The sequence below is a fragment of the Triticum urartu genome, chromosome 6A, assembly GCF_056163025.1.
Source record: "Triticum urartu cultivar PI428250 chromosome 6A, HENAU_Tu73, whole genome shotgun sequence".
Taxonomy (NCBI): domain Eukaryota; kingdom Viridiplantae; phylum Streptophyta; class Magnoliopsida; order Poales; family Poaceae; genus Triticum; species Triticum urartu.
Window position 1 is genome coordinate 537,786,496 of NC_141878.1, and position 17,033 is coordinate 537,803,528.

Sequence of the window (17,033 nt, forward strand, 5' to 3'; positions counted from 1 at the left end):
CTACGCATCAAAACCACAATGATAGTTTGTCAAGTTGATGCCGTTTTAACCTTCGCAAGGACCGGGCGTAGCCACACTTGGTTCAACTAAAGTTGGAGAAACAGTCACCCGCAAGTCACCTTTGTGCAAAGCACGTCGGGAGAACCGGTCTCGCGTAAGCGTACGCGTAATGTCGGTCCGGGCCGCTTCATCCAACAATACCGCCGAACCAAAGTATGACATGCTGGTAGGCAGTATGACTTATATCGCCCACAACTCACTTGTGTTCTACTCGTGCATATAACATCAAACCATAAAACCTAGGCTCGGATGCCACTGTTGGGGAACGTAGTAATTTTAAAATTTTCCTACGCACACGCAAGATCATGGTGATGCATAGCAACGAGAGGGGAGAGTGTTGTCTACGTACCCTCGTAGACCGACGCGGAAGCGTTGATGCAACGTAGAGGAAGTAGTCGTACGTCTTCCCGATCCGACCGATCCAAGCACCGTTACTCCGGCACCTCCGAGTTCTTAGCACACGTACAGCTCGATGACGCTCCCCGGGCTCCAATCCAGCAAAGCTTCGGGGATGAGTTCCGTCAGCACAACGGCGTGGTGACGATGATGATGTTCTACCGACGCAGGGCTTCGCCTAAGCACTACAACGATATGACCGAGGTGGAATATGGTGGAAGGGGGCACCGCACACGGCTAAGGAACGATCACGAGGATCAACTTGTGTGTTCTAGGGTGCCCCCTGCCTCCGTATATAAAGGATCCAAGGGGGGGGGGTGCGGCCGGCCTAGAGGAGGCGCGCAGGAGGAGTCCTACTCCTACCGGGAGTAGGATTCCCCCCCTTTCCTTGTCCAAGTAGGAGAGGTGGGAGAAGAAAAGGAAAAAGGGGGGCGCCGCCCCTCCCTCCTTGTCCAATTCGGACTAGGGGGAGAGGGGCGCGCGGCCTGCCCTGGCAGCCCCTTCCTCTTCTCCACTTTAGGCCCATGAGGCCCATTAACCCCCCGGGCGGTTCCGGTAACCCCCCGGTGCTCCGGTTTTATCCGAAACACTTTCGGTGTCCGAATATAGTCGTCCAATATATCAATCTTTATGTCTCGACCATTTCGAGACTCCTCGTCATGTCCGTGATCACATCCGGGACTCCGAACTAACTTCGGTACATCAAAATACATAAACTCATAATAATTGTCATCGTAACGTTAAGCGTGCGGACCCTACGGTTCGAGAACAATGTAGACATGACTGAGACAAATCTCCGGTCAATAACCAACAGCGGGACCTGGATGCCCATATTGGCTCCTACATATTCTACGAAGATCTTTATCGGTCAGACCGCATAACAACATACGTTGTTCCCTTTGTCATCGGTATGTTACTTGCCCGAGATTCGATCGTCGGTATCCAATACCTAGTTCAATCTCATTACCGGCAAGTCTCTTTACTCGTTCTGTAATGCATCATCTCGCAACTAACTCATTAGTTGTAATGCTTGCAAGGCTTATGTGATGTGCATTACCGAGAGGGCCCAGAGATACCTCTCCGACAATCGGAGTGACAAATCTTAATCTCGAAATACGCCAACCCAACATGTACCTTTGGAGACACCTGTAGAGCACCTTTATAATCACCCATTTACGTTGTGACGTTTGGTAGCACACAAAGTGTTCCTCCGGCAAACGGGAGTTGCATAATCTCATAGTCATAGGAACATGTATAAGTCATGAAGAAAGCAATAGCAACATACTAAACGATCGGGTGCTAAGCTAATGGAATGGGTCATGTCAATCAGATCATTCACCTAATGATGTGATCTCGTTAATCAACTAACAACTCTTTGTTTATGGTTAGGAAACATAAACATCTTTGATTAACGAGCTAGTCAAGTAGAGGCATACTAGTGACACTCTGTTTGTCTATGTATTCACACATGTATTATGTTTCCGGTTAATACAATTCTAGCATGAATAATAAACATTTATCATGATGTAAGGAAATAAATAATAACTTTATTATTGCCTCTAGGGCATATTTCCTTCACTATTTTGAATGGTCAGAGAATTTTGGGGGGCAATCTGTGGTGATGTAGCATTGATTAATCATTCACCAAGTTTTAGATTTTCTTGCTAGTGTTAATCACTTTATAGCAAGTTTTATATTTTCTTGACACTTGTACACCACGACACCATTCCACATGGGTCCTCACCCTAATAGCTTCGTACATTTCTGAAATTCTTCTAGTCCCCCTTTGATGACATAGAGTTACCCACATCCACAATCATACTAGTTTCTTCCAGTTTTAGGTGATGTATGATACATGCACCATTTTATGGAGTACACAACTCAAATGATTAGGGCTCTCTGATCACTCTTGCGACATCGAAAAAAACAAAGAAGCTCAAAATTTAGTGTTGCAGAGAAAGAAAATAGAATCGGAAAGGGGGGAAAGTAACATAAAGAAGGAAGAAAATGTTATTGCATCTCCAATATGTGCCCTATTTTAGGGCACCAAAGTTGGCTTGGAGCAAAATTTGCAACACCAAAACATCCATCTCCAACAGATGCCCTAAAATAGAGCACCTCCAAACATGCAAACAATTTTTTTGAAAGCACATTGCATAGTCATTTCAAACATTTTAAAACATCCAAACATTGCAACGTTTTAAACTCTAAACATAAAGATCGTCCTAATACTTGATCACCCTAAAGCATAAATATCACTACTCATCCCCCACATAGTCAGTGTCGATGGAGTTCCAAAGCTGAGTTTAACTCTCCTCCTCCCACTCGAGGTTGATCACCATCGAGGGGCTAGCCTCCTCTCGCTCCTCATTCTTCTTCTCATGGTCTCACTTCTAGAAGAATTCCTCCTTGTACTGGACGCACCGTGGATTCTCCTGCCCGAACCTCGCCATAGCCTCCGCATTGCTCTTGTTGGGAAAAACGCGTATGTCATCTCCTCCTCCTCATTGCAGGATACAATGGTCATCGGCGGATCGATGAACTCCGCATCCTCCTGGGTTGCGATCTTCCGGAAGTTCATTTCCTCCTGCGACTGGCCGAACCGCCAAGCGGTGACGTTGTAGGCTCGCCCGGCGAGCTTGCCTGTCTTGAAAGTGCCGAGACAGTAGAGATGGTTCTCACACTTGAAATCTACACCAAAGTGGTCGGAGCCCCACGTACGCACCCCCTTGAAGCCCGACTTGCTTTTGGACTTGAGCTTCCGCGGCATGTCGACGACACAGTGACAAGAAAGAGATAACGGAGTGCTGCAGTCGCGGCGTTGGAGGTTGGTGCGACTACGCTGACGGCGCGGAGGTGGAGCGGCGTTGGGATGGGGACTTGCGACGGCCGAATATCGGCCGGTGCGGCTGCTGCGGTGGCGTGAAGGTGGTGCGTCGGAATGGGGTTGCACGACGCCGATTGAGTCGTTGCGGTGCGCGGCGGCGGCAACGAGGGGTAAATCTGGCAACAGAGGTGGTGCGGGAAGGTTCCATGCGGCGGTTGGACGTTCGCGCGACTGCTTTTTGTTTTGTAACGACCGCTTAAGTGTTGCAAATTTGCAGCATTTGGTGTAGAAAGCGGTTATGCCCTATTATAGGGCACCTATTAGAGATGCTCTTAGCTCCCATAAAATAGGAACAAGAGATATCCATCTTCCATATGACTATGTTGTTGTTGTTGTTGTTGTTGTTGTTGTTGTTGGCGTCAAAAAAATCAAGATGCTCAGAATCTAGTGTTGCAGAGCAAGAAAACAGAATCATCATTCAGAAGGGGGAAAAAGTGACAGAAAGAAGGAACAAGCGTCAGCTCCCATAAAAATGGCGAATCCTGTATTATTCCACTGAGATATCCATCTTCCAGATGGCTCCGTTGCTGCGTTTTTCGAGGTCAGCGCAAGAGAAAAACAACAAGAACACCGTAGCTTCAGGTGTGTATTTTCGCTGTACAAGATCTGGCAAATGCTGGAGGGGAAGGCGCCATCATCAGGGCTCGGTCGCCGGCAGCCTGCTCCGGACCGTGTGCTCCGGCTTATGGGTGCTCTCGAAGTCCGCATGGACAAACGCCCGCTCCACTTCCGGCAGCTTCTCGATCCTCTCCTGCAGCGACTCCCCGATGGCGTGCGCCTCCCGCAGCCGCATGTCCTCCGAGAGCTCGATGTCGACCTGGCGCCGGACCCGGAGAAGAAGAATGTACTCCATGAACTGACCTCAAGTGAATTTCAGATGCATGCTCTGTGTGGCCATGAACTGACCTCGACGAAGTAGAGGGCGCCGAAGCTGTAGGCCCGGACCGTGTCGACCCGCTGCACGCGCGCGTCGTGCTTCATGGCGAGGTAGGTCAGCATCTGCAGCATCTCCGGCGGCGCGCTCCGCCCCACCAGCGAGACTACACAGATCAGAAGAATTCAGAGCTCCAGTTTAGTTTCTACTGAACCAGAGCAGCAACTGAAGATAAATTCAGAAGATTCGGGGAGCAGACCTGCTTGCTCAAGCACGGTCCCGGACCAGTTCGCAATGGTGTACACGGCGAGGAGCACGGCCCCGGCGGGGTCGATCCACCACAGGAACCTGTCTCCCAGGACGGCGGCCACCAGGCCGACGACGTTGGTGATCACATCGAAGTAGTGGTCCTGGACGGCACAAGGCAAAAATTCCGCATCACTTTTCTCAAGAATCTATTCTGCATCGGCTCAAAAAATGGCAAGGCCAGGTCGTCCCTTTCTTTCTTTCACCTTGGCGTACGCCCGGACGATGCTGTTCCCCGAGCTCCTGCAGTAGAACCAGAGGGCGAGCTTGACGGCGGTGGCCGAGAGCATGATGGAGTAGAGCCATGTCAGCTGCTCCGAGGTCAGCTTGTCGCCGGGCTCGTTCTCCACCAGCTGCTCGATCGCCTGCACCAGGACCTGGAAGCCTGGCACGAATTGAGGGACGGAATTCACTTCGATTTGTGACCGACAAGAAGCAAGAAAGAACTGTGAGTCTGTGGGGAGATTTGGGGCTCACTTCGCACCTAGAGTGGCCATGATGGCGGCGAAGACGATGATCCCCACCGGCTGGACGCGCAGCTTGCCGATGGGGTACTTGTAGATGTTCACCTTCTTCATGGAGAGGTGCGTGAACCAGAGGATGCCGCCGGCCATCAGGTCCAGCAGCGAGTCCAGCGTGGACGCCGCGATCGCCATGGACCCCGTCCTGATCGTGGCATACACCTGCAGCCCGAACGAGTCAGAATCAGAGCGTCAGAGCGATCGATTTCGCTTCCCCCGTCGCGCAATTGAGCCAATCAATCAATCACCTTGAAGGCCAGGAGGACGATGTTGGCGTAGTTGGATATCTTCATGGCGAACTCGCTCTGCTTCTGCTCCTCGTCGTCGGCGTCGTCGGCGTCGGGGTCGCCATCGTCGTCCGAGCCGAACTCGCCGGGCATGCACAGGGCCTCCACCTCCTCGAAGGTCCTCAGCGCGGCGAGCTGCTTCCTGTAGTACTCCCTCTCACCTGCGCGCGGCAAAAATTGGGGGACGAACTTGTCGCGGCGCTCCTCCATGGATTAAGCAAGCGGCGAGCTGGGGGAGGAGGTTACCTTGGGAGAGGTCCTTGACGCGGGCGACGTCGACGTCGGCGCCGCGCTCGGGGTCCAGCTCGGTGCGCATCTTGTCCGGCAGCCGGCGCAGGAAGCTGCTGCGCAGCGACCGCGCCGAGTCGCGCCGCCGGAGCGACGGCCGTCCGGCGCCGTTGGCCAGCAGCGGGGCGCTCCGGTCGTCGCCCTCCATGGCCGTCCGTACGCCTTGACTCCGACGTCGGGTACGGCCGGCTGGGAGTGGGAGGTCAGGTTTTGGCTGCCTTCGCCCTTCTCAGCAGGCGCACCGGATATTTCCAAGTTCGCCTTTATATCTACGGGACAAAGCTTCGAAAATGTTCCCCTCTTTGGAGGTCAACAAACAAAAAAAAAACAGTGGGATCTTCCTGATGGACGGCTCAGATTTCGTCTTCCACCTTGGTGGTCACACGTTTTGATTGATGGCTGCGTTTCCTCTGCCCTTCTTCATACTCCAAATCTAATGTCGCCGTCCTACTCCCGTCAAAAGCAGGTAGCCATGTATACAATTACTCAACTATCACGAATTCCTCTAGAGACGATAGCGAGTGAAGTTTGTTTTAAATCTTTAATTCATACGGAAGAACATCCGGGGTTGAAGAATGACCGAGATCCGTGAGTACTACGTAATGGTTTTAGGGATTGAGATGTTAGGGGTCGATTTCTACGAGCCACGTGAGTTAAATGTTTAAAACAGACCTCACTCGATCATAGCTAACCACACGACTGACAAAGTGACGAGTTAAGACGCAAATGAAGTTCAATAAAGTCTACTCATTCAGATAGAAGCGAATGCAAACTATTAGCAAAAAATATTTAGTAGGCTTCATTCGTACAAATTATAGTCCAACCTCTATTCTAGTCCCTACTAACCACGAGACTTTGTATATCTACTTGTGAGTTAACATTCATATAAATTTTGATGTAGCCTCACTGAAATTCTATGTCTTTTTGTGTGTTAACATTTGGTTTATTGTAGAACGAAGTAATTACTATTGAGATAAAGAATGCGAAATAGCTTTTTATATGAGGAGGGGGAACATGGTGTTGGTTGTGATTTGCAACAAAGATTGATAAAGCATGATGGATGAAGGAGAAATGATGGTCGAAAAAGGGGTACTAGTGAGGATGAGTAGATGGACGCAACATCTCCCACTTCAAGTTGCCACCATCAACCTTGGGGGTTATCGACACAATCATAGATCAGGAGACACTGCTGCCAAACCGCCGACGAAAAAAATGAGATGACTATGCTTTCTTTTCCCTTACTAATACTCCGATGTCGTTATCCAGCTTCAGTGTCATTATCCAACTTACCTCAAACGCAGGTATAACAACAGAATCGCCTATCCAATCCTTCTTTTTAGAAGGTACAATCCCAACAGCTTAAGATGTCATCCCCTAGAATTATTGATGTACTAGCCTATATATGCAAAATAAACATATACCAATAGAATAAATCCAACTACAATTAGGTAGAGTGAGCCAAGAAAAAGCATAATCCACAACTTAAACCTTTGACATTGATTGTCCTTTTGTGAGTTGACAATTGCTTTGGAATGAAAACGAACAACCGGCGCCAAGACGAAAAATACAAAACAACTAGAGGCTCCTCCAATCTTTTCTTTTTCAAGTCTTGACCATCTCTAGCTCAAAAATAAAATAAAATTTCTTGACCATCTCAAACCGGGAATGCCTGAGCTGTGCGGCATCACAGTTGACGTCGATGAAGCCCCTCCGTTCCATCCCAGCCGTCCAGCCTCACCCTCCCGTTCCCCAACTCAAACCCCCACGCCGCCGCTCGCCGCCGGCCGCCGGAGGGCCACCGCCGATGACCACCCCAGGCGCGGCCACGCCCCCGAGCTTCAAGCGATCCTCCCCCAGGAAGAAACAGCGGCCCCGCAGCCGCCTCCTCGCCGCTGACTTCGCCGCCGGAGAGGCCGAGGCTGCGCGGGCGTTGGTGGCGGCCAGGGCCACGCCGTCACCCCTCTCACCGCCGGCGGTGTCCCCGCAGTCTGCCGCAGGTATGGCTCTGCCTCGCGAGTTCTTCGAGGTGGATGCGCTCGACCTCGCCCCCCGCCTCCTCGGCAAGCTCCTGCGCCGCGACCAAGTCGTCCTCCGCATCACCGAGGTGCTCGCAATCTTTTCTTTTCTTTTTGGCGTGGAGAGGTGCTTGTACTTGACAAATGCCGCATCTTGCTGGATCAAAGTTAACAATGTTGCAATAACTGGAGCACATTTTGATTGAAATGTGCCAGTAGCATCTTGTTGTGTAATTCTAGTTTGGTGGCATGAGCATACCTTATTTCTTCTCAAACTTAGCAGAGTAGTATCAACTTGTGTCATTTTTGATCTATTGCTCATCTTGGTTTCAGGTGGAGGCTTACAGGCCAAACGATTCCGCGTGCCATGGCCGGTTCGGCATCACGGCGAGAACTGCTCCTGTGGTAAGGCCGGTGCTTCCTGTCATTGTTGATCTTGTGAAATGGTAATAGGGAGGATTTTGACCTTTGAGACCCGCTGAGGTTTTCCTCGTTCATGTGTTGTAGTTTGGACCAGGAGGGCATGCATATGTGTACCTATGCTATGGACTCCACATGATGCTCAATGTTGTTGCCGACAAAGAGGGCGTCGGAGCTGCTGTTCTGATCCGAGCGTGTGCCCCAGTTAGTGGTATGCATTCCTCACTGACTGCACATGGATATCTACCAGCAGTTACTTTTTTACATGCACATATGTACTAACAACAAGTGAAATAGATAAGGATTTGGGGTGATTTGGTTTGAACCTTGACTGAAATTCCATGAGGCGCCTCTTTTTTTATAGAAGATAATACTGTAACCGCAATTTGTTGCTTTAGTTGAATGTTAGGGGCAATGCTGGAGTTGGTTCTTTATTCCTGATTTTTTTTTCTTCACCCAAAGCATTGCTGAAATACCCTTCTTATGTGAGAAACTATACTAATCTGAGTCAGAGAGTGTGTTTCTCGAAGCATGTGTGAGAAACATAGAATTTTTTTAGATTTACTTTTGTCGCCCCACTGCCAAAAGATGGGAGTTTACGAGACATAATTATGCGAGCAAGAGGAACATAGAAGATATAGCCATCTTTCCTCCTAAGTTTCCTAATTCCATAATACCCTAATTTGGGAAAAGAAGCAAAATGAGTTTTGACATTAGACAGCTGGAGTAGAACATCATATACCAAATGCCAGTTCCACAAATCAAATTACATATTTGCACGATAAATGATGTTCTTTTGTAGCAAACTGACAACACATGTTTTTGGCTGTGTAAAAAGGCCAATTTGTCCCCTGTCATCCTTTCTCCTTTGTAACATCTAGTTTGAGCTGAATGCTGCTACTTCCTATGAAATTACTGTAGGACTGGAAATTATTCAGCAGCGTCGTGGCCAACAAACCGAGAAACCGATCCTACTTACAGGACCAGGAAAGGTGTACACTGCTCGACATCAAAGCTTTTGTTTTCTGAATTATTATGGTTGTTCCTATAACACTGTGTCATAACTGTTCTTGCCTTCTTATTCAGGTCGGCCAAGCTCTGGGGCTTTCCACCGACTGGTCGAACCATCCACTATATACACCCGGTAAAACTGAGCTATCTCCAATATTGCCTGAATCTGTCAGATGTCGTCAATGCATATTTATCCACCATTTTGTTTTCTGTCTCAGGTGGGTTGGAAGTTCTGGATGCACCAGAACCTGAGAACATTTTGGTTGGCCCCCGTGTCGGAATCGAGTATGCATCGCCCGAGCATGTCATGGCGCCATGGAGGTTCGCGGTTGCGGGCACCCCATGGATCAGTGCCCCGAAGAACACTCTCAGACCTCGGTGAAGACCCGGATATGGTGGAGAAGAGTGACTCGGCCTTAACAACTCACCCAATCTGATGGCAGCACTTTTGCGTTGCCAAATGCACTGTGTTTATGCCCACTGAAAAACATGCCATGTATTCCATGATCTGGTCCATCTGGACTAGCTGAAATGAACAATTTGTACATAAGAAGCTTTTGTACACACCAGAGAGATAGATCAATGTCTCTTGATCATGTTTTCATACATTATATGATGAGCCAGGAGTTGTACCGATTATTCGTCGCCTACCCAGCTTATTTCCAAATCCAAGGCCGAACCATCTGCGAGTCACATCGCGGAGCAAAGTGTCATTCACCTCGCAGAACCTGTGCGGCCAACCAGCCGGCTCGACTGCCTCAAACCCTAAACCCGGGGTCCGGTCATTGGAACGGAGGTTCTTCTTGTCGGTCCAATCGACGGTGTATGTCGAAGCTCGGCGGCGGAATTTCACCTTGAACTCGTCCCAAGCTTGGTACTTGTAGTGGTTCACGCGAATTCGCGTGCTCCATTTGCTTCGAAACCCTGGTTGAAGCATGAAGTAGTGGACCGAGTTAGTCAGCGACCGGTCCACCGCGTCGAGCCGGACCAATGACTTGCGCCGCTCCATGATCTGCCTTCGGCATGTGTAGCCCTGGGTGACCCCCTCCTTTGGGTGCACGGTCTGGCCCGAGGGGCCAAAATCCGCGCACCACATGGACACCTGTCCAATGTCTTTTTCGACGGTTGTGATCGAATGGAGCATAGATTTCGTAGGGTTCTCTGGATGGACCCAGTGTGGAGAGAAGAGGAACTCGTCGACGTCGATGAAGACCATCCACTCGCACGAATCTCGATGCACTGCTGCGCCGTGTGACAGCGCGGCCTCTAGAGTTTTGGGCCAGGGCCAGGTCATAGTGAAGACTTCGAATCCGTCCGAGGTGAGATGGCGCACCTGGTCCACCAGGTCATCCTCGGTCCCGTTGTCGTAGACGTAGAACCGGTCCACGCCCACGGCCGCGTGGTAGACCACCCACTCCCGCAGGAACTTGGCCACGTCCCGGACCATGGTGCAGGCGCAAATCAGCCTCTTCCCTGACGGCGTTGATCCGGTCGCCGGCGACGAGTCGGGGCGCCGTGGAGGATCGTAGGTGGCCAGTGAGGGGATGGGCTCCTCTCCGACCACGGCAAGCGTGACGCGCAGCTCTCGGTCTACCGGAGTCGTTGCCGGTGGAGGCGGGCACCGGAAGACTTGCTGCGCCGAGGTGGTGGCCGGCAGCGAGGCCACGGCGTTACCGGCGTCGCCACGGTAGTACAGGCACCGGATGTCTGCAGCCGGGCGGTTGACTTTTTTCCGTCGGTTGACGCCCTTGGCGAAGACGAGCACGTCACCACCGTCGATCACGACGGACTCATACACGATGCGGTCGCTCCACTTCAGCATCTCCGGCGAGCGGCCTGAGGCGCCATCGTCGGCGTTACCTACCGTGGAGGCGGAGAAGAGCACGAGCGGCGCGTCATGTTGCTGAGTCCGCGTTGGCTCGGGCATGATGCAGCTGTAAGCGTGGCGGCCGGTCGCCGGCAGCGGCCCGAGCGCGCGCGCCGGGGACGACGCCCCGCCCCGGAACACACACGTGGCGTTTTGTACGGGTGCACTGGCGGCGTCGGGTCGTCGGACCAGGGCGATGACCTCCCAGCCCGGAAGCAGCACGGCCTCCGTTCCCGCGCCCGCCGGCGTGGCTGTCTCGGCTCGGACGGCGCGGAGGCCGAGGGGCAGCCAGCGCGGCGGCACGAGCAGGGAGCGCGAGCGCGTATCGCGCAGAGGGAATGCAACGAGGCCGGCCTGGACGCAGATGAAGACGAGGAGCGCCGTGACGGAGAGGGCCGCGGCGGCGGCGTGCCGCCGGCGCGACTGCATGGTGCCTGCCCAGGCAGAATAGATGACGCACGGTTGCGGCGGCGATCGATGGGAATTTCACGCAGGAACTGACCAGGTCCGTCTCCTGCTTGTAGCTCGCTGCGCCGATGGGTTAGTGGCTTGCACGGATTGGCCACTGCGAGTTAAGCGACAGCGATGCCCATTTTGTTTTAGCCACCCACGAGGCCATGACCACGACGACGACGATGACTGCTGGAGTACGAGTCTACGACTACTAGTGCTCGTGCTTACGTACTTTGCAAATCAGTATCGTGCGACCGATTATTGGCATGCGTTACGTCGCCACTGAGCTAGTGCAGCGCGTGTAAGCCACGTTGTCTTCGTTGGCTCAAACCGGATAGTCAGTGTAAGATCGAAGTGAAATTAGGACACGAGGTGTAGCTAGCACCGCTCGTTCAGCGCCACGCAACAGTGCGCATAACAAAAACTGTTGAACTTCCTCCGCCTGTAATTGGCGTGATAACCATCGAGTTTATATATAAAGAAAAATATCTTGGCCAGTTCACCAAATATTTTGGTCAGAATAGCCACGTTAAACCCTTTATTTATTCAGTTTATTTGCAAGGATGAAGAAATTAAGCTGCGAGACAGAAAATCTAAAAATTCCCTTGGGGGAGAATATTTGGTTTAAACAGGCAACACACATGCATATACACAACAAAAGTTGCAACTTCCAAGCTGCAGCTAAGTATTTTGTAATTTTGAAACAAGATTGTTACCTTCCTTGGGAACTGGGATCGAGCTGGTGGTTATTACGTACTCCTAAACAGAGAAATGGTTGAATGAGCAGCCCTGGAGTAAACTAAGAGCCTGTTTGTTTCGGGGGAAGTAGTGTTTTAGGGAATGGGAATTAGGAGGGCATGGGGTTTAAATTCCCTTGTTTGATTGGAGGACAGGGGAATTGATGATGGACGGGAATCTCTCAGCTAACTCCCACTTAAAAATTCCCATGCCTTTTCCTCAAGCTGCCAAACACGCTGTAAGAGAATTTACAATGGCCTAGAGTGAATTGTGCGAAAAGCTTCTTCTTTCGATTGGTCTTCCAAGACATTTGATTCTTGATTCCCAAGAAGTAACATAAAAAGAAAGAATTTATTAGTAAAGTAGTTCGAGCAAAAAAATTCTGCGGGAAAAAAAAATGGTTCTACAGGCTGCGATGAGGAGAAATTGGCATAACACCTTCTGCATAAAGGGGGTTTTCATATTTCGTCACACATTTCATCCTTTGAACTAGCTTATTTGGAAGCCAATTTAGTTGGATGCCTATGTTATTTGCAAACTCATTTTGTCTTTTGAATTATTTGGAACCAAAAGATTAATGAGTCAAGGGTGACCAAACTCTGGAGCAAAAATGATTAACTGTTGGCAACAGGTTACACGTACAGTTATTATGAACAAGATGCCCAGCGTATGCAGCTTCATGCATGTTTTCATAGTTAACTAGAGAGTGAAAGAAAATATGAGTAAAATCTGGCAATGGACTCGCTAGAACATACCTGCCACTGCCATAGAGAATGAGTGACTCTCCCATCAGATCTAGAAGCGCCCTCTCATCACATAAGCATTTTCCTTCATCTTTGGACAGCCAGAAATACACACATTATTTATTTCTGCAATTGCATTTGCCCCACCAATTGACACAAGGTCTGGACAATCCTCAATCTTCAATTCCTTGAGTGACGTGAGATCACTGCTCCAAACTTCTCCTGGAATGGACACTACACGTGGACATTCAATCATCTGCAGTGAAACAAGGGATGCGAGGTTCTCTAGGCTACTGGGAACCCATGCGGAGATATCCCCACATGACCGTAAGTAGAGTCTTTGGAGGGATGATGGGAGCGCCAATCCACTTTGCCAGTTGATACTTGGGCAATCATGAACTTTCAAATCCTTCAGGAAAGGGAAACTTCCAAACGTTTCACTGGATAGGGAAATTAACTTGCCACAGCGTCCAACAAGAATGCTCTCGATAGCAGGTAGATATTCTTCTGTTAGAAGGTCATCAATGGTTGACAGTTTCTCACAATCATAAATGGTTATGGAAGTAAGAGATGAGAATATCACGCTGGTGGTGCCTCCGCCACGAGAAATGTTAGTGAAGAAAGGTTCAGGTTGTCCAATAGATGTAAGAGATCTGCACCCTGTAATGTTCAACTCTAGTAGAGCTGGAAGACTCCACATTTGTGGTTCGATGGATGTCACGCAGTGACATGACAAAGAAAGGCAGACTAGGGACGAGCATTCTATATTTCCTGCAAGATTCCCAGAACTACCCAGCACGAGCCTCTCGAGGGAGGGCGCCACCAAACCATAGGAGTAAATATTTGGACAATCACTCACGTATAATTCTTCAAGGCAATGCAAGTCCTCAAACCTCTCAGTTGGCACTGATACTAACTTATTGCAATATTGAATTGTTATTTTCTTGATGGCTGGTACAGAAGCTGGATGTAGCACTTGTTCAAGGCTTGATACATTCTTGCACATGTAAATGGATATGACTGTCAGGGCCAAGAAAGTACCAATACTGTCATTATTGTTGTCAATTGGCACCGCACGCATATCATTTAGGTTTATGCGCTGTGAGATCCTGGAAAATGATATGCTCTCGAGTCCATCACAGTTATGCAACGATAGTGATGTTAAATTAGCTAAGTTTTGTGGCTGAAACCAGTTTGGGAGAGATACACCTGGATAACACCGCAGGAGCAGAGATTTGAGATTGATGGAAGGTTGTAGAACTTGAAGCACTTCAATCTCACTGTGCCCCTGTGTGGATAAAGACCACCCCAAGGTGAGGCCATTAAGATATCGCTTATTCTTTAGTTCAACCTGTGCTGCATGATCCTTGCTTCGCATGCTCAGATTGCATATCTCCAAATCTCCACAAAATTGGGTCACATTCTTTAGCACTCTCATTCGTAGTCCCCGTTCACTGTCTGCATCAAAATTTAGTGGACAGTCTTGATCATATTGAAATCCATTTGATTCAAATCTCTGTAAGCTGATCAATTTACTGAAGTCACTGGGCAAGCTTTCTAGCTTGCATTCGCTAGCACTGAAAATCTGCAAATTATACAGGCAACAAATTGCTGAAGGAAGGCTGTCGAAAGGACATGCTCTGGAGATTTTCAGGTACCGGAGATGCTTCAAGTTGCCAACACTATCTGGTAACTCCTCAATGGCAGAAAAAATGATTGCACGCATATGCCGAAGTTCATTGAACCAATGAACTACAACAGAAGCTACAGTCTTATTCCTTAAAGACTTGTTGCAAAATAGTGTACGGAGTTTTGTGTGCTTGCATAGACTCAGCAATGTGGAACGGTCAAATTTTGTGCTAGAGAGTATTGAAAGATGACGAACGTCCTGAGGAACTTTCTGGAAGTCACTCATATTTTTAATGACAAAGCAGTCATGCTCCGAAACTAGTTGTGCCATGTCATACAGCAAGTCATGTATTACGTAAGTATCACGAACTTTCTGAAAGAAGGAACGTTCTACAAGATCTTCGAAGTACTGGCAGCCAATATCTTGAATCGGAATGTCACCTTGAGGTTCAACCAAGCCTTCTGCTACCCAAATTTCAGCTAAATAGTCCTTCTCAAATTTGTGATCTTTAGGGTATACAGCACAGAACGAGAAGCATCTCTTCAAATGGAATGGTAAATACATGTAGCTCAACCGAAGTGCTGGCAAAATTTCAGTCTCATTTTGTCTCAACTCCCACAATTCACTTTCTAGTATTTTATTCCAGTGTGTTACATGAAGGTTCATTTTTAACAGGCGACCAAGAGTTTTGGCTGCTAAAGGAGAACCTTTCAGTTTAGGAAGTATGCTTCTACCAATGAGCTCTAGCTCAGGTTCACTGTTCGAACTCTCAGATCCAAACACACATAGTTTGAAGAAATTCCAGAAGACATCATCCTTCAAACAATCCAATATAAAGGGCTCCATTGTCCCCACTCCATCAGCAACCTTTGGAGATCTAGTGGTGACCAAAATCATACTTCCCTGTATCACATTTCTCAAAGGTGCACAAAACCTCTTCCAACACAGCCCATTTTCCTTCAAGGCATCATCCCACATATCATCAAGGACAATCAAGAACCTTTTGTTCCTCACATTCTTTGAAAGAGCGCGTTGAAGAGAATCCAAATTATCAGAAGAGGCTTGCACGGCCTCTTTGGTTAACCTTGTCACATCAAAGTCATCTGAGACACAAATCCAAATTACCAAGTCAAAGTAAGACTTCACTTGTTGATGATTGCAGATATGTTGGGCCAAAGTGGTTTTTCCGACACCCCCAAGTCCAACTATTGGCAAAACAGGAATGCTTGGTATTCTTGATTCATTACTAATGTTGCTTGATGTACTTGTCGACCCTCTCACTACAGTACTTGCTCTCTTGCGTTTGAGATGAGCCCCGCTAATATTTGTAGGTACACCAAGCAATCCTATCACCTGCTTCAGCTCCAGGTCACGACCAAATATTTTTGTCTCATCGGGCAAAGAGCTAGTATCTGGCCTGACTGATTTATCAAAGTGCGGTGTCTCTTCACGCAAACCCATCTCCTCCAGCTGCCTAGAAAGATTTTTCAGTCTTTTCTGGATATCTTCCACTTTGTTGAAGCTACCTTGAATAACACTGTTAAAGAAGTCAACAAAAGGGCTTTGGCTTGCATTGCCCTCCACGGCCACCTTCAGCTCATACCATCCAAACTCATCAAGAAGGTCATCAGCATCATACACTGCATCCCTGAGTTTTGGAAGGAGCTTGGCCACGCACTGTTCATGGATCCTCCACTCTGCTCGATCAATGAGGTCGCACATTGCAGGAAGTGTATCCCTAAGGCGTAGTAGGCCACTCTGCAAGTGCAGTACTTCATCCTGAAGCGTTTGCTCCTCTGTGCCACTCCATCGGGAGCGAAGAGATGAAATAGCAGATCTGGCCCACTGAAACAAATTGACACACTCATTGATGCCACTAATGACCGTGATGCCCCCAAGTATAGTCATGTCGACTGCGTCCCAAAATTTCTTTTTATCCTGTTGAAAATCAGAGTACATGGTGAGCATTATGGAAGCATAGTTTGTGGTCAGAGGAATATTAAAGATATAAATATAGTTAAACAGAATAAGAGAGCTGCTGTGCAATTATTTTCTCCAAAGAAAAAGTTTAACTACCCGAAGTTTAGGGCCCAGTTGGAAAGCCAGTTTTGAACCCAAAACCGGATAAAATTAATGGGCTCGGTCTGGAAATGAGTGTTTGGATATCCGGTCTTGGTTTCAGAACTACAGCCTTACACGGTTACACTTACACCTGAATAAAAATACACTGGATGTTGTGAAACCACAGTCGTTTAATCATCAATCGACAATCCCATCATTCCACATCACACATACGACAATCACAGATAATAGGCACAATGCACAGGCATATAAGGACAATAAACAGTGTATGGGGAGAAAACCGTGGGAGCTCTTTCATTAATTAGTGTCTTATCTCATATACTCCCTCCATCACAGGTTAGAAGACACAGTTAAATTTACATGCGTTTCCACAATAGACAAGGTTTAGGACGCATTGCATTTATTTCTAGTAGCTAATTAGTACTCCGATATACTATTTTTATATGCATGCGTAG

The 17,033-nt window shown here is 48.6% G+C and overlaps 4 protein-coding genes across 4 annotated transcripts; 1 reads left to right on the top strand and 3 right to left on the bottom strand.

Annotated features, from left to right (window-relative positions):
* Positions 1 to 3,805: 3,805 nt before the first annotated feature.
* LOC125514764 (metal tolerance protein 3) lies at positions 3,806 to 5,871 on the bottom strand. Its single transcript, XM_048680119.2, has 7 exons — positions 5,578 to 5,871; positions 5,293 to 5,492; positions 5,008 to 5,206; positions 4,730 to 4,908; positions 4,477 to 4,627; positions 4,250 to 4,383; positions 3,806 to 4,160 (listed from the first exon to the last, which is right to left on the bottom strand). Exons 1-7 carry the CDS (start codon positions 5,765 to 5,767, stop codon positions 3,981 to 3,983), a joined length of 1,233 nt encoding a protein of 410 aa, XP_048536076.1. The 5' UTR covers positions 5,768 to 5,871; the 3' UTR covers positions 3,806 to 3,980.
* Positions 5,872 to 7,224: 1,353 nt separating this feature from the next.
* Positions 7,225 to 9,704, top strand: LOC125514766 (DNA-3-methyladenine glycosylase (MAG)). The gene is made up of 6 exons (XM_048680122.2): positions 7,225 to 7,723; positions 7,968 to 8,039; positions 8,142 to 8,265; positions 8,976 to 9,046; positions 9,141 to 9,198; positions 9,284 to 9,704. The coding sequence occupies exons 1-6, from the start codon at positions 7,319 to 7,321 to the stop codon at positions 9,445 to 9,447; spliced, it is 894 nt and encodes a 297-aa protein (XP_048536079.1). The 5' UTR covers positions 7,225 to 7,318; the 3' UTR covers positions 9,448 to 9,704.
* Positions 9,667 to 11,594, bottom strand: LOC125514765 (glycosyltransferase family 92 protein RCOM_0530710-like). The gene has a single exon (XM_048680121.2). It carries the CDS (start codon positions 11,359 to 11,361, stop codon positions 9,667 to 9,669), a length of 1,695 nt encoding a protein of 564 aa, XP_048536078.1. The 5' UTR covers positions 11,362 to 11,594.
* Positions 11,595 to 12,884: 1,290 nt separating this feature from the next.
* Positions 12,885 to 16,417, bottom strand: LOC125516897 (disease resistance protein RGA2-like). The gene has a single exon (XM_048682168.2). It carries the CDS (start codon positions 16,402 to 16,404, stop codon positions 12,919 to 12,921), a length of 3,486 nt encoding a protein of 1,161 aa, XP_048538125.2. The 5' UTR covers positions 16,405 to 16,417; the 3' UTR covers positions 12,885 to 12,918.
* Between the last annotated feature and the right edge of the window lie 616 nt (positions 16,418 to 17,033).

Bases quoted from the DNA above. Each gene is read 5' to 3' on its own strand.
- LOC125514764 (XM_048680119.2), bottom strand. From the start codon at position 5,767: ATGGAGGGCGACGACCGGAGCGCCCCGCTGCTGGCCAACGGCGCCGGA. The intron at 5,207-5,292 runs GTGATTGATTGA...TTCGGGCTGCAG, and splicing joins TCGTCCTCCTGGCCTTCAAG to GTGTATGCCACGATCAGGAC. The intron at 4,384-4,476 runs GTCTGCTCCCCG...TGATCTGTGTAG, and splicing joins GACCGTGCTTGAGCAAGCAG to TCTCGCTGGTGGGGCGGAGC.
- LOC125514766 (XM_048680122.2), top strand. From the start codon at position 7,319: ATGAAGCCCCTCCGTTCCATCCCAGCCGTCCAGCCTCACCCTCCCGTT. The intron at 7,724-7,967 runs GTGCTCGCAATC...TCTTGGTTTCAG, and splicing joins TCGTCCTCCGCATCACCGAG to GTGGAGGCTTACAGGCCAAA. The intron at 8,040-8,141 runs GTAAGGCCGGTG...CATGTGTTGTAG, and splicing joins CGGCGAGAACTGCTCCTGTG to TTTGGACCAGGAGGGCATGC.
- LOC125514765 (XM_048680121.2), bottom strand. From the start codon at position 11,361: ATGCAGTCGCGCCGGCGGCACGCCGCCGCCGCGGCCCTCTCCGTCACG.
- LOC125516897 (XM_048682168.2), bottom strand. From the start codon at position 16,404: ATGACTATACTTGGGGGCATCACGGTCATTAGTGGCATCAATGAGTGT.